Source organism: Mercurialis annua, linkage group LG7 (assembly GCF_937616625.2).
Source record: "Mercurialis annua linkage group LG7, ddMerAnnu1.2, whole genome shotgun sequence".
Lineage (NCBI taxonomy): Eukaryota > Viridiplantae > Streptophyta > Magnoliopsida > Malpighiales > Euphorbiaceae > Mercurialis > Mercurialis annua.
In genome coordinates this window covers 9,405,312-9,422,072 of record NC_065576.1, presented here as the reverse complement: position 1 = coordinate 9,422,072, position 16,761 = coordinate 9,405,312, and the positions used below count along the sequence as shown (strand labels likewise).

Below are 16,761 nucleotides of genomic sequence, written 5' to 3'. Positions count from 1 at the left end.
TTTATCTATCTAGATTAAACTGTTATAATTCTTATTTGGGACGTAATTGATCATTTGACTCTTAAGTTTTGATTATATAACTAATTTTTTTTTAAAATTCTGAAGTGTTGCATGCACTTTGCACTCGTTAACAATTTTTTTTTTCATATAATAGTGACTTTTACTTAGGATATCAACAATGCAGCTAATGAGAGTTTAATAGGCTCTTGCATTGTGGAATGTCCAATACAATATTTTAAAAACCGAACCGGTAGGAACCAGTTATGCCATCGGTTTAACCGGTTCTCTAAAATTGTTTAGAAAAATTGATATTTTGCCTTTTGGTGAATAGAGGATTAACTCAATCCTCAACTTGGCACAAAATATCAAATGAATTTTTTTTTTTAAAAAAGGGTTAAATTAACCAGCAACTTAGTATTGTAACATCAAAAAAGTTGTTTTACAGCCTTGCCCAATTGCACCCCCTCGCACTGAGTTTCTCTCCACTTACAACATAAATTTTTCTTAAAAAGACCCTTATATTTAGTTCATTTTTAAATTGACACTTAATCATATTAATTTTTTTTTGCTTTTTTTTCTTTTTCATCCTCTTTGAGGACAGAGACCTGCTCGCCGAAGTAGGTGGTGTCCGGTCGGAGTGTGAGAGAGAAGGCGACGGTGGCCGGAGTGTGAGAGGGTGGTGGTGGGACTATTTAAAATTTTAATTACTTAGGATTGTTTCCTTTCCAGATGGATTTGTTATGAGACCAACCTTTTTTTTTACCGCTGATAGTGTATTCTCCGCCAACGGCACCGTCAATACCACGAAAATCCTATGCTCTTTTATCTGATGTTACCAAACCAAATGGCGAAGAAACAGTAGGAGCTTCCGCGACAGAAGCGGAGGAAGCGACACCGTCGAAGAAGGGCAAGAATCCCTTCTAATCGTATTTATCAATTTTATAACTAGTAAAATTAGAAAGCAAAAGAACACAAATGAAAGAAATTGAAACTAACCATATTTTTGCAAAGACACATGTACCATATTTTTGCAAAGAAACAACATGTGTCGTAATCTTGAGAATATTTATGGTTTTGACAGTGTAGTGTTAATTACCTCCATTTTTCAAGTTTAATTGGACCAGACAACTGGCCCATATCCAGTAATTAATGAGAAATTTAGAGAAAACACGGGCTTTACCCATTTTATTCCCAAAAACACGGGCCTGCTTTTCTCTTTGCAATAATATCATTTTGGGTTTTTAATTTGCCATTATGACTTTTATTATTTGAGAATTAAACTTTCATAATTTGAAAAATACGATTAGAGAGAAATCATTAATTTGCTTGTCTTTAATTGAGTTTGATTTTTAAAAGGAAACCCAAATTCTCGCCATTATCTTCTCCACTCTCTTAAACTTTAAACCCTTAGTCAAACTTCCTGATTAATTATTTTTTGAAAAACATGATTTTGTAATGATCAAAATTAGGTCAGTCTCAAAGAAATCTCCAACAAAGAAATTTCGGATTCCTAAATCGAAAGCACAAACTAGCAAAAGGAAGGTTGATTATGTTGAAATTCGGTCATCTATTAAGAATTGTAGAGTTCGTAACCGTGAGGAAGAAGATAATGATTTTGAAAATTTTGAAATCATTAATAGAAGTAAGACAACGATGTTCATACTAATGACTCGGTGAAGGTATTTTTTTTATTTTCCATAATTTTTAATATATTTTAGGTTGTTTTTGTTTGATTTTGTGTTTGTTTGATTTCAAATGTGTGTGTTTAAATATATTTGCTTTTAGGTTGATTTGTTCTGTTGTTTTATTTTTTGGGTAGGTGCTTTGAGTATTACCAGCAAAGTCATTATTGAATCAAGATGAAGAAATGCTTATGAGAATAGAACGTCAGCGTGTGTAATGTTTTAGGTGTTGGTTAGCCAATGGTTAACATTAGATAAACTATTGGTTAACTTGTAATAAATCTTTTGGTGTTGCAGTCATTTTTTGTTTTTCTTTTGTGAACGGCGGTGGTGATGTGGCGGTGTTGCAGTCATTTTTTGTATTCCACAATTCACTAATAGGGTTTGTTCATCGGCGTGGATTATCGAGGAGCAGCGGCGGCGTGGATTATCGAGGAGCAGCGGCGGCATGGATCATCATCGCCATCGACCGAAATCAATTGCTGCTCTCTTCTATTGTCCAACCAGTCGCTGTTCTGTAATGGAGGTGAAGTTGGCGCGTTGTTGCTACGGAGGCGGAGACGGCGCTATGTTATGGAACAGAGTGAGTTCGACGGAGGAAAAAGGCGGAAGAGGAAGAGCTTCTAGTGTGGTGGTGACTTTATTTACGCTGCAGCTGTTAATGAGCCACAAATTCAAATAGTTTGGTGATGAAGGAAGTTTTTGATTTATACTTGTTATGATCAAGTTTTATGTTGGTTAAGTAATGGTTAACTAATGGGTATCCAATAACAAGATGAACAAATGCTTATGAGAATAGAACGTTAATATGTGCTTGTGATAATAGAAATGCTTATGATAATGTTTGTTTTACCAGAAATAATGAGTTTTGAACTCTAACTCTAACTTTGTCTTTGTATGCAACAGTATGTCCTGGTTTCAAGGTTAAATTTAGTGTTAATTTAATGTATAATTATTTTTTGGGCAGGTGCTTTGTGTATTACCAGCAAAGTCATTACTGAATCAAGATGAAGAAATGCTTATGAGAATAGAACGTTAATGTGTGTAATGTTTTAGGTGTTGGTTAACCAGTGGTTAACATTGGGTTAACTGTTAGTTAACTTGTAATAAATATCTTGGTGTTGCGATCATTTTTTATTTTTCTTTTATGAACGACGGTGGTGATGTGGTGGTGGTTTGATTTTTTGGTGTTGCATAGCCTGCACTTTTGGTGTTTGAAGAAATGCTTATGAGAATATCTATTGATGTCTGTAATATATTGGGTATTGGTTAACCAATGGTTAATATTAGGTAAACTGTTGGTTAACTTGTAATAAATTTTATTTTGAATATATCGTTAATAAAATGGTTAGTAAACTGTTGCTGAAATTTTTTTTGTTACTAGTTAACCATTATACTATAAATTACAATACAATGTGTGGTTTCAGATTGCAATATATTTGATTTTTTTAGCTATATGTTTGTAGCATAAAATGAGAACTTTAATTAGTTAAATTGTGTGTTAATTAATTCACAATGTTTTTAGTACATGGTTGGTTATTGTTTGGTATAACGAAGTGTTTGAATTTTATCTTATTAATAGAGTATATACATAGTTTAAAATTAGAAACAACCATCTCATACTAATTCTCTTCAATAACAAACACACTTAATTTATTGCTAAATTTATTTTTTATTTATCTTTAATTGTCAAAAAGAAGAAGCAAAATAACAACTGTAAACATTTTTGAACATGCTATTAATGGTCTACCAAGTGATGATCAATAGTATACTACAAAACAAACTGGAACAATGATTTATAACAGATCTATTAACGATATATTTAAAATAAAATTTATTATAAGTTAACCAATGGTTTACCCAAAATTAACCATTGGTTAACTAACATTCGAAACAATACAATATTCATAAGCATTTCTTCAAACATCAAGTGTGCAACATCAAAATTAGACCACCACTAACAGCCACTATCATCCACAACTATCAAATTAGACAACCTTTTCAGATCACAAAGAAATTAAATGAAAAAACATACTACTCAGACCAAAAAATTTGAATTATATAAGATCTATTACTATTTTGGTAGACCGCGACGAGTCTTTTTATTATATCTCCGCTGTCCACATTGGTTGCATTGTACGCTTTCATTATCCTCGACATCCAACGGCTGCTGATTAGGTCTCAATTGATATCTAATTTCTAATGTGGTATTCCAACTAGTATCTTTCAGCATACTAAATATCATCCTGCTTAATTGTTCAAAAATTTGTATCTTCTTTGACAAGCATTACCTTGATTTTGTAATTCGAGTAGTTGAATCACATACTCCCTTGTAGTAAGTATTTTCAATGTTGTCATTCCTACAATTAAAATTAGTTAATAAGATTAAACAGACCTGTTTGAATAAAAATTTATATTAAACAATACAATTTCTTAAAACTGGAAATAAAATAGGCTATTTAACAGTGTTCATCATTTAAATAGTGTTCATCATTCCAAAAACATAATCCAATTGCAGTGATAAATATTAAAGATCAAATCTTTTTTTCCAAATTGAATTTGAAAACAAAATTAAGAGCAAAAATATTACCCGATTTTGATTTGATTATTTTTGGGAGATTTGCGTGACTTTGATTCACCGATTTCTCTAGATTCTTTTGTTTTTGAGATCACCTAATAGCAATTGAATTCATCCGAGCTTGGGAAGAATCTTTTGCGCTACGATGATCGTCTTCTTTCTTCGATAACTAGAATTCTCTGTATTTTCTTGTGGTGGAAATTCAATTTGAGAGGAATTTGACTGAATTTGGAAAGATATTAATTGATATGTTTTAAATGTGAATTGGAGAGAATTTTGGAAAGAATCTTCAATTAGTTGTTACCTTTTGATAATCACTGTATTATTTTAATTATGAAAGGTTAGTTTTGCTATAATAAAAGTGGAGACCGTAATTTTCAATTTTAAAACTTAGCCTCGTCTTATTGAGATTAAAGTTGCTATTGTGGGGTAGTTATCAATTTTTCTCGTAATTAATTAGTCCAACCAGACTGTTCGATTTGGATTTTAAAACAGTGGTTCAATATATAGGACCGACTCCAGCATGTTCAATTGTGGAACTTTTTTCTTAAAATATATTAAGAAATGTACTTTTTATTGTTGTTTGAAATTTGAGTTTGAAAAAGGTTCTACATTATTATATTTCAAGCGTTGACAAAATAAATTCCAACATTTTATATTTATAGCTATTTATCATAATTTTCAAAAAGTTACAATATAAATTTCAATTTTTTCCATTTTTGTATTTTATAGTCAAATTTCAATTTCTGAAAAGAATTAGGGGCCGAAATCGGAGGGAAGACGAACGAGTTTGATATGTTTGATGTTAGGTGTTTAGGTTAGATGAAGAAGAACAATGTCGTTTTGTTCAAAATTAATTGGTTCTATTTTGATCAAAATGACACTCTTTTTTTAATAAAAAATCAAAAAAGTGTTAGAAATCTTGTCACGCTGTCCATGACCTAGCAATCTGGCATTTGAAATATCTAAAATGACCGAAAACCAAAATTGGGGTTATAAAATGCCAAAAAGAAAAAAATAGGAATTTATTTTGTAACGTTTTGAACATTATAATTAAATTGCTACTAACATGAACGATTGCCTAACTGATAAGATGAACGATTGTTTTTTTTACCTCTTTTGAACGATCGATCATATGAACGATCGCCTAATATATATTCAAGTGAAAGTGGTTTCTTTTTTAGTGATCATCTTCTTAGCATTGCGGAGGACACTACCTCTGCTAGATCAATATTGAATCATTGATCGTTTTGTCACTCGGATTACATGACATCTTGAACACGCGATCAAACATGTGGTTGAACCGGTGAACCGTTCGTGGAACCGACAACAAGAATTAGCGACAAAAAAATATATTGTTAAATATATTAAAAATTGTCGCTAATTTTATATTTTTTTATTCTTTAAAAATTTTATTTAATCAGTTGAAGCGGACATTGAACCGGAAATTGGTGACTTCACCGATAAAAATATTAATTATCTATCTATCTATAACTATCTTATATGTGGGAAGGGGGGGACAGGCAAAATTACGATAATAGGTTTCATTAAGGGTATAAATAATAAAGAAATAATTAAACTAATAAGTATAAGTTTGATTCAAATAAAAAAAACTAATTCTAAGATAAAAACAAAAATAATCGTGTTAGTGAAATTGTATTTGAGTTAGGACTTAAAACTCCTTTTTGTTTTTCCGTAAAAATAAAAAACATTCAAAATAAACACAAGTTAGTGTTTTAATAGGATATTAAGACTTTGAATTGAAAGTGATTAATTAATTCTTGATAAATCAAATGGCACTAACTCAAACTCATTAAACCCTATATGAAAGTCATATTGTGGAAGTTTACACGTGAGCATCACTAGCTTAGTATATTTAGGAGTAAAGCAAAAATTATTTTAAGACCAAATTTTATAATTTAGTGAAAAAATAAACTAAAGTGGTCAATATATTTTAAAATGACTTTACTAAATGAACATAACTGTCTATACAAATACTCCCTCTGTCCCATTTTAGAAGTCCCATTTGACTTTACACACAGATTAAGAAAACATTAATTATTCTTGTCTTTTCATGTTTTTTCATGTTTTGCCCCTATTAATGATAGTGGAATTTTCCATAGAGCTCCTCTAAGATAACTAAAATAAGGGTAAAATAGGGTATTCAATAGAAAAACATCCTAAAATAGTAATGAGACTTTTTAAATGGGACATCCCAAAATGGAATATGGGACTTCTTAAACGGGACGGAGGGAGTATTATTTATATACTATAATTTTAATTTAAATAAAAAATCTATAATAATTTATTTATAATTAAAACATTATATTTAATAGTTTAATCAATATTTATATAAAACAACGGGTCATACAATTATTAGCAATAAATTTATTTCATAACAATATTTTAACAACTAAATAATTTTATTTAATATTTTAATTAAAAAAACCTTATTAATTTAGAGTCTAATTAATAAAAAATCATACTAATTTTCGGATTAATTTTAGGCTTTATCTTTTTAGGATTGGTAGAGTCCTTAAGCATAAAAACTCATTCCATATTCTAGATTAAAAGTTAGAATCCTAATAAATAACAAAACTCTAATTTTAATAGGAATCTTTAAAAGTTGATTCTAATTAATATAAATACTAAAGATAACAGTAAATTTCAATTCACAACATTTGTTATATACAGTGAAGTTTGATTATCATGTAAGTAGTTTTTCTTCGATCCTCTCAATTTTCAAGTGCATATTTTAATTTAGTTTGATTACATTGATTTTGATTATTTTCTTTTTATGTCATAATTATTTGGTTATAGATTTAATAGTTGAAGTAGCTCTATAAAGCATTATCATAGCAGCCATCAATTCTCTTTCATTTACGTAGATCTTTTTTTATTAGGGTTTATGTTGTTTTGTTCCTTTTTCATATAATTTGTGTCAATTATATTTTATGTCAATTACAATATAACATTATATATGTATATATATAGTGAAACTATATATATGTACACACAAAATAGTGGAAACTAGAAAATGTATAAAATATTCTTTACGGGTACGTAAATATCATCGTCATTCTTCAAACAATCTTATATGAGTTTGTTCATATTCTTATAATTAAATTCTATGCTCATTCTTCAGACAACCTTATATGATTTTGTTCTTATAATTAAGTTTTATATCAAGTAGAATTTTAAAGCAATCATAAGCTAGGTGGAGTGGAGCTAAGGGGTGGGTGCTGCGGGTCTATCTCCGCAGTCCTTTAAATTTTTAGACGCTTCAAGTAGGTCCCTATAATTTAAAAGTTTCTCTTTAAATTCTCTCTAAATTTTAACTATACTTTTTCAAATTAATTAATTTTTAAAAAGCTTGACTATAAAATAAATACTTGCCGTCTATAATTTGAGGCAAAAGAAAATAAAAATATTGCATATCAATTTGAGACGGAGGGAGATCAACACACTAATTTTTATATTAGACCTTATCATTTATTATTATTATTACATAGTTATGTTTGATTACCATATAAATTAGACAAAAAACCTAAAAAGAAAATTCACTATATGTGACAGAAAAAAAAATTTAAATTACAACATGAATTAGATAAATTTGCTATTTGAATATATAATCTAATAATTTAATTAATATTTAATATATATATATCTTTTCGAATTAAATAAAAAATATTCTATAATTATTTATTAAAAACTAAGTACTGCATTAAATATTTTATTAATATTTAATGCAGTAACGGGTCATATGAATATAGCTCACGTGCGTAGCACGTGGCGAAAAACTAGTACTATATATAAAAGCACGGAGGGGGGGGGGGACAGGCAAATTTACCGAATAATCCTTTTTAGTTTACTACTAAATGAAGGTTTTATAGTCATTAACTAATTGGTTATTTAATTAATCACTATTGTAATTAAAGTTCTAATTAGAATAGGTAGCTAAATTATCTCCATATTGTAATTAAAGTTCTAATTAGAATAGGTAGTTAAATTATCTCCAATTTAGTTTTTAATATGTACAAAATAACTAAATTGTTTCCAAATTAGTAGGAATACCTATCTTTTAGTAATATTATTAAAATTTTTATCTTATTATTTTTAAAGATATTATTAATAAAATAAAATTAATTATTTAATTAAGTTTATTATAAACCAAAAAAAGAATAAATTCAGTGTGGAAAAAATTTAATAGCCGAATATATTATATTTACTTTTAAAAAAATTCTTAACTAATTTAATATTAATTATAAATAAAAAATTGATATAATTATAATAAATTTACTAATATGTTCATTGACGAGTTACGTTACGAGCCACGTGCATAGCACGTAATGCGAAACTAGTTATTAATAAAAAAATAAAAATAAAAAAGTTCTAGAGGCGTAAAGTAGAAAGGTTAATGTGAAGTAGCTAAGAAAATTATCATAACGGTCTCTCCATTTACCTTCCCAAATTCTCCGAAACCAATGGCGCCAAAATCTCAGTCTTTGTAACAAATCACAAAAATGTTATTTTTCCATTTCCATCCACCAAAATCAAAAAAGAAAAAAACGATTTTTTAATACAAAATTCATGCATAATGCAAAATTTAGATCAACCAATTTTTTTCTCTTACAGATTTAAATCTTCATTTCAGATCACACATTCTGCTAATATTTTTCACCAAGAAACCATTGCAAAATTATTGAAATTATTTAAGATAACACAATAATGCTCACAATCAACACAGAAATAACGATCAAATCTGATCATAGTCCTACAAATACTACTCCTGATAATTCTGTCAAAGGTGAGAAGAAAAAAAAGGTATATATATTTTATTTTTGTTCTTTATTAATAAATTCTCTTTTTTAATTAATATGTATATTTATTGTTTAATTAATTCTTTTTCTTGAGCAGTCTATTATTCCAAAGATTTTCAGTTCTATGCGAAATGGAAAGGAAAGGGGATCAAGTGATGAATTAGAGTCAGATGGTGATGATATATTTTTTGGTAATATTCTATTCTAATCTTTAGAAATCATATTCATTATTCTTATAATAATATATGTTATGTAGGAATACATTTGCAAATATATATATTTTTGGTTTTGATTTTGGATTTGGATGGCAGATTTTGACAGGAAGATAACAGAAAAGAATCAAGCTTTTATAGATTTATATCCTAATCCTATGAAGAAAAATGGTATTAAAGGTATATTTTTCTTGTTTTGGGTTTGACAAAGGTTCGAACTGAAATATTAAATGTGTTAAACCAATTGATTGAATATGAAAAATTATTAGGTGCATTAATGCCATATTTTCCATTTTTTATGTGATGAAAATTAAGAGAATTTTCGATAAAAACTATGATATTTTTAATTATTTATATCATATAATTGATTTTGTGTTATAAATTTATTAGTTCCGTGTCTGGATATTAATGATGTACAAAGAAAATTAATATTTTTACATATACTTTTTCGGATCGAAATTGACAGATAATATTTTAATCTTTTTATCACAAATTATAGATACTCAATTATTATTTTATTAAATAATTATCAAATGCATCCTAATTAACTACAGCAGAACGTCTTGGAAAGACTATAAAAATCACAAAAAAAAATCACTGCTACATTCAAATAGGACAAGTGTGATAATTTTTATAATAAATTAGCTCATTTCATCGAGAGAATCTAAATTTTTAAATCACTGTATTTGTTTTAAACCGTCATTCACAGGAAGAAAAAAAAATTAAAATTGTCTACCAATTTAAGACGGATAGAAAGTTGGTTGGTGAGTTGGATTGAATCTATACGTAGTGGGCAAAAGCCACGTGGACAATAAAATTAGTCTAATTTCAGCTTATGAAAGCTAATTGCATTGCATATTCTTTGGTAGCTAACCTAACATTTTATTATGGTCTTATGTAATAAATTGCAGACAGAGTGACAAGTCCAGCAATTGAAGGGCTGAATTTATGTAACTTTGAGCAGTCTATGGCACCAGAAACAGAAATCAAAGAATTTAGGATATTTGTAGGAACATGGAATGTAGGAGGAAAGACTCCCAATTCTGGCCTCAATCTTGAAGATTTCTTGCAGGTTGAAGGCTGTGCAGATATTTATGTTTGCGGGTATGATTAAATTCAAAAAAAATTAATTATCTAACCATATTTAAGAAAATTATTTGGGTATCAATTTAAAATATACCGTTAAATTTAGGTACCAACTCGGAAATTAACCTTTATGTTGCTCTTCAGGTTTCAGGAAATCGTACCACTCAGTGCTGGAAATGTACTTGTGATTGAAGACAACGAACCAGCAGCAAAATGGCTAGCTCTGATAAACCATGCACTCAACAAGCCGCGGCTCGACCCCGATTCGCCACCCAATTCAAGACTCCTAATAAACCACGACAACATCAAAGACACAAAGCCACATAAACTCTTCAACAGAAATTCTCTGAAAGTCCTAAGCAAAAGCTTGAAAGTAGACAGCAGCCTTATAAAGGTATGCAATTGTCCTGTCGAATCGCCGCCTCGAGAGAGACACAGATTACGGAAGCTGAATGACTGCATAAATAAATTAGACCCTTCGTCTTCTCCGGAGGATGACCGGAGCATTCGGTATTCAGCCGAGATGCCTATCTTGCCTTGCGCTCCGACGCAGATGTCTTACAGTTTAATAACAAGTAAGAAAATGGTTGGTATTTTTGTGTCAGTTTGGGTTAGAAGAGAATTGGTGCCTCACGTTGGACATCTCAGAATTTCATCTGTAGGAAGAGGAATTATGGGTTGCCTTGGAAACAAAGTAAGTTTCATTTTTTTCTTATAACAATCACTAATTAGAAAAAGATAAAATATATTTATCTACTCAAAACTATACTTCGACTGTAAAATATACGATAATTTTAAACTTTTCCCAATTTAGTCCAGTATATTTTTTTTTACTTTTGTCAAATATACTCATAACTAGTTTAGAGCTGTCATGACACAATTTTATTTGTTGATGCATATAAAATTTATCCTCAACATCATATGCCATTTCAGCTAGAAACTAAGGATTAATATATTTGACAACAGTCAATGATGGATCAAACTGATAAAATTTTAAAATCACGATATATTTGAAAAATGAGATATAGTTGTTAATAGATAATTACTATTTGATTTTTTAGAAATTTAAGCCAATAATTACTTATGTAGCGACAACAAAAGTTAATACGACAGTTTTTCGTCAGCAATTTTGAATTATTAGCTACAATTTCTCAAGTAATGATATGCTACTATTATAAAAATGAAAGTTTAGTTACTAAAATATAACAATTGAATGATGGTCACTGTTTTGTAAATGGCATATAATTCAGTAACCGCAATTTTTTGAATACAAAACCCTAAAATCCCGACACTAGAAAAACATAACCTTAATATTTGCTGTAATAACTGTGAGAGTTGAATCATATTGCAGGGATGTATATCAGTGAGCCTAACATTACACAAAACTAGTCTGTGCTTCGTTTGTTGTCACTTGGCCTCGGGTGAGAAGGAAGGAGACGAACTAAGGAGAAATGCTGATGTAGCTGAGATTATCAGAAGCACACAGTTCCCCAAGATTTGCAAGAGCATCACTAATCCTCGAGCCCCGGAGAGAATTATCGATCATGAGTATGTTATTCCTTATTCCAAATTTCTTTTCTTGATATATAATAAGAGAAATTCACTCAATCCATCACGTCATCCGTGCCTATCACATTAGAACACGTCATTAAAATAATAGCACTATTGTAATATTACTATTTAAAAGTGTAAAATAGTCTTTTCAAAAAAAAAAAGTGTAAAATAGTAACAAACAAAATTATGATAGTGCCACTAGACGTGGTGGACTGAGTCTTTATCTCTCATATAATAATATTTTTATAACCTTTGGTTTTTGGTTGTCAGCCGGGTAATATGGCTTGGAGATTTGAATTATCGAGTAGCGTTGAGCTATGAGGAAACAAGAGTTCTTTTGGAGGATAATGAATGGGATAAATTGCTTGAGAAAGATCAGGTTTGTTCGTCATTTTGCTAATAATATTAGAGAATCAAATTCATTTTTACCAATTATGACTGAAATTATTATAATCTGCGTAAACAGAATTATTTTAGTTGTAGCTAAATCCGTTCAATTGAATCTGATTTACTCATATACCGGTCATTAAATGGTTGAAAAATCTGCATAAATAAGATATTGATACCAAGGTAGATAAGTGAATGCCTAGTGATATTCTGCATGTTTTTCCTAACAATTCATTTATAACTGTGTTGGGACAATGGCGGATTCAAAATTTTATTTCAGCCAAGGCTTAATTTCTAGTCCACCTCTGACTCGACAATCCGAATTTCACCTTTTGTCTATCTTTAAATTCATTAGGCCTAATAGCTAAAACGTCTCAATAATAGCTAAAATCATATAGTATCGTTTTAAAAATGTCTCTAGTCGAAAAGGAGTGTGCTGATGCTGTGTCATTGACGTGGACTGCCACCTATTTGACATGTATGAAAAATATAAAATAAAGATTCAGATAATGATCTAAAAAGGCCAAACATTTAGAAATTTTTTCCAAACCAAAATAAAATATTTCTCATACATGACAAATATGTGGAAGTCAACGTCAGCGACACATCAACATCAACACTCTTTTTTTTGGGTTGAGACATTTTAAAACGACATAATACAATTTCATTTGGACATTATCGAGAAGTTCTAAAGGTGGACAGAACTGGAATTTTTGGGAAACGTTGTCTTTTCTTGGTTATTAGGCTAATTCATTATGATTCTTACCTTTTTTTGTTAAAAATTTCGGACGTGAGCTCGGGTTGAAGCGTAACATAAGTAGTTCCGCCGCTGTATGGAGATAAACAAATTTACTAAATAACCAAAAAAAGCCAAACCTTTCACGAAATTTTCACAAAATTACAAACCTTTCAATTTTATCCAATTTGTCTTAAAACGCATGATTTCGTTTCGATTTTGTCCAATTGTGTAATTTTACTCATGTGGCGCCTACGTGGCGATAATGTGGCATGCCGCACATAAGCCAAATTGTATATTTGGACAAAATTGAAACGAAATCATGCGTTTTAGGACAAATCGGATAAAATTCAAATATTTGAATTTTTGTAAAACTTTCATGAAAAGTTTGGCATTTTTTTTTCATTTGGCCTGTTTTATATATGCGACTTTATTATTTTATTACCTAATAAAACCAATATAAAAAGAATATATATAATTGACTAGGCTGAGTTATTTACATATTTGGGTGATTACAGTTGAATATTGAGAGAGAAGCAGGGAGAGTATTTAATGGATTTACAGAAGGACGTATTTTATTTGCACCCACCTATAAGTATTCCAATAATTCCGACTCTTATGCCGGAGAAACTGTCAAATCCAGGAAGAAACGAAGAACACCAGCATGGTATTTTTCTTTTTTCCGCTTTTCTTTCCTTGTTTTCTCGGGTTATTAGCAAAAACGGTATTGGCAATTTGAAATTGACATGGCAATCAAATTGAATGTTTGATCAATGAGGTGTTTTATTTACATGCTACCACGGCAGTTTGATATTGCCTAAACTGATTGAAAATACTAATATGAAGCAAAAATAAAAATAATGATACCAAAATGATATAAATTAAAGTTATGGTATCATTTTGAAACAAGATATAAAAAATTGCTACAATTTTGGCTAATAACCCTTGTTTTGTTATATGATATTCTATTTTATTTGAGTTTAGTAATTAAATTTTAATTTTCGTACAACATGAAGATTTTATATGATTATTTTAACCAATTATTTTCTATGTGGTAATTGGTATTAAATTATTATAAAAATATTATGACTAAACCGAAATACGAGGAGATTCACAGATTGTCATGTATGTCATGTAGAGAATATTTGGTTTGAAATTAGATAAAACTTTTATGTTATAAGAAAATAAATTAAATATATTCAGATGATATCACGGAAGTTCACAAATTGTCACGTATGTCATGTAGAGAATATTTGGTTTGAAATCAGATAAAACTTTTATGTTATAAGAAAATAAATTAAATATATTCAAAGGATAAATGAATTATAATCAATATATGATGGAAGTTCACAGATTGTCAAGTATGTCATGTAGAGAATATTTGGTTTGAAATCAGATAAAACTTTTATGTTATAAGAAAATTAAAGTGTAGTCATTAAATTGAAAAACGAATTAAAGTATCAATGATCAAAATGAAAGAGGCTTAATGTCCTAAAAAATTCTCGACCTTTAAGTCCATTTTCAATTTCTCCCTAACGTTATAAAACCGCCAATTGTACCCAAATACACACTTTTGGGTTTTACTTGTACCCAATTTTGTAAGTTAGACTCTTCTTTGTTCGAAAAAATTCAAAAAAACCCCTTATAAATGACTTATTTGAACTCTCTTCTACTAAAAAATTTTAAAATGAATGTTATATTTGAATTTTTTTTTAATGAAAAAAGGTCAATTTAACAACTAAAAACCCTTAGATATGCTTTGGGGTTCAAAATTCTCGAGTAACGAATGAAGTTAAAAAATTTCAGGTGCGACCGGATACTATGGAAAGGAAAAGGAATCGAGCAGTTATCATATATAAGAAGCGAATCAAGATTTTCCGATCACCGACCGGTTTGCGCAGTGTTCGCAGTGGAAGTGGAAGCAAAGAACAGAAACTACAACAGGTTTAGAAAGGGGTATTCATGTGCTTCTCAAAAGATGGATTATGATGATTGCATTCCTCAAAGACATAGCTTTTATGGCGTCTAATTATTATCTTTTTCCTTTTTTTTTTAACTTGAGGAAGAAGTTACCTCTCTACGCAGTAGTATTATCATTTTTGTTTTTTGTTTTTTGTTTTTTTTTACAGGCAGCAAGCAATATATAAGCAGGAAAATTAACTATTATGTATATATTGATGTTACTGAAAACTTCCAATCCAGATAGTGATACCAAGTTCAGAATGAATTTATAATTAGCACTCACTAATTATGGAAAACTGTAGTAATTTTCTTGGTAACTTCTTTTTTCTTGTTATTATAGAAAAGCTAACAGAAGAATATCAAAATAATAAGGCCAAATGACCAAAAATGATCAATAGAAATTTTATAAAAGTTCAAACTTTTCAGTTTTATCCAATTTGTCATAAAACGCATGATTTCATTTCAATTTTGTCCAACTACATGTGGCGCTGATGTGTCATGTGGCGCCTACATGGCGCTGATGTGTCATGCCACACATCAGCGCCACATAAGCAAAATTGTGTAATTTGACAAAATTGAAATAAAATCATGCAGGATAAATTGGATAAAATTGAAAGATTTGGACTTTTGTAAAATTTTCATAAAAGATTTGACCTTTTTTAGTTATTTGGTCAAACAATAATAATAATAGTTGGCGGACAATCATAATTTTTTTGTGTAATTTTGTTTTTTGTTCTCTCAGTTAAGGTGAAGAAAATTTAACATATTTTATTTTATGTTGGCGAGTTCTTGATATTTAATGAATATTAATACTATATTGCTTCAAAATAAATGTAGATTGATCTGATTATACATAAATAAAAGGCAATGTATTTATCAATCGGAAACTTTAACCATTTTATCAGTATATCATATTTTACAATTCGCTATATATATTATCATCATTTTTTTTCTTTGTCAAATATACTCACAATTAATTTAGAGCTGATGTGGCGTGATTAAATTATATACAATAGGCGTATAGTATCGTGCCACATCATATCCAAACTGATTGTGAGTATATCTGAAAAAGGTCAAAATGATGATGATAAATATACTATCATTTTAAAAAGAGTTAATTTCATAAATATTCACAAATTTTATACGTTTTCTCATTTTAATCACGTAGTTTAAATTTTCTCATTTTCATGCACAAACTACCACTTTTTCTCAAATTTATGCACGGTCCTGAAGTTTTACGGCTACATTAGTGTAATTCGCTAAGGTGGAGGTCATTTTACACCAATGAATGAGGTTATCAATGAGCTACTAAAAAATAACCAAAGTTAATAAACATTTAATATCAACCAACAATCAACTAATGATCAACCTAAATGTACCGTTTTAAATATTATAATTCAAGCTATCATAGAGAGGTTTCAAAGAGATTCAATGAGAAACTCAAACGATATACAAAGCATCAAGCTAAATTCAAATTGTCTCTTAGGTAATTTTATCGAACGTTTCATATAAAAAATAAACTTACATTCATTGTACATAAATATTTCTCATAAAATATTTTATTAATTTTAATTTTGTTACAATCAAAGTCTAAGTTTATAATGTTACAATTTTGATCGTTTAATGACTACAATATCTATGCATATTGATCAAGCATGTGTTTCTTCGTTGACATCCTCTAATAGTAATAATCCATCCAAACGAGTTATAACTTAAATATTATATTAATTGTTGGACATCACTT

The 16,761-nt window shown here is 29.2% G+C and overlaps 1 protein-coding gene across 2 annotated transcripts; it reads left to right on the top strand.

Moving 5' to 3' along the window:
• The first annotated feature begins 8,802 nt into the window (after window positions 1–8,802).
• LOC126654886 (type I inositol polyphosphate 5-phosphatase 5) lies at window positions 8,803–15,282 on the top strand. 2 transcript variants are annotated; one of them, XM_050348882.2, is made up of 9 exons: window positions 8,803–9,084; window positions 9,178–9,271; window positions 9,392–9,472; window positions 10,204–10,396; window positions 10,523–11,072; window positions 11,730–11,926; window positions 12,203–12,311; window positions 13,574–13,722; window positions 14,862–15,282. In XM_050348882.2, the coding sequence occupies exons 1-9, from the start codon at window positions 8,989–8,991 to the stop codon at window positions 15,082–15,084; spliced, it is 1,692 nt and encodes a 563-aa protein (XP_050204839.1). In that variant the 5' UTR covers window positions 8,803–8,988; the 3' UTR covers window positions 15,085–15,282. The 2 variants fall into 2 exon arrangements, with proteins under 2 accessions (XP_050204839.1, XP_050204840.1); XM_050348883.1 differs by having other exon boundaries at window positions 8,982–9,067.
• The last annotated feature ends 1,479 nt before the right edge of the window (window positions 15,283–16,761 follow it).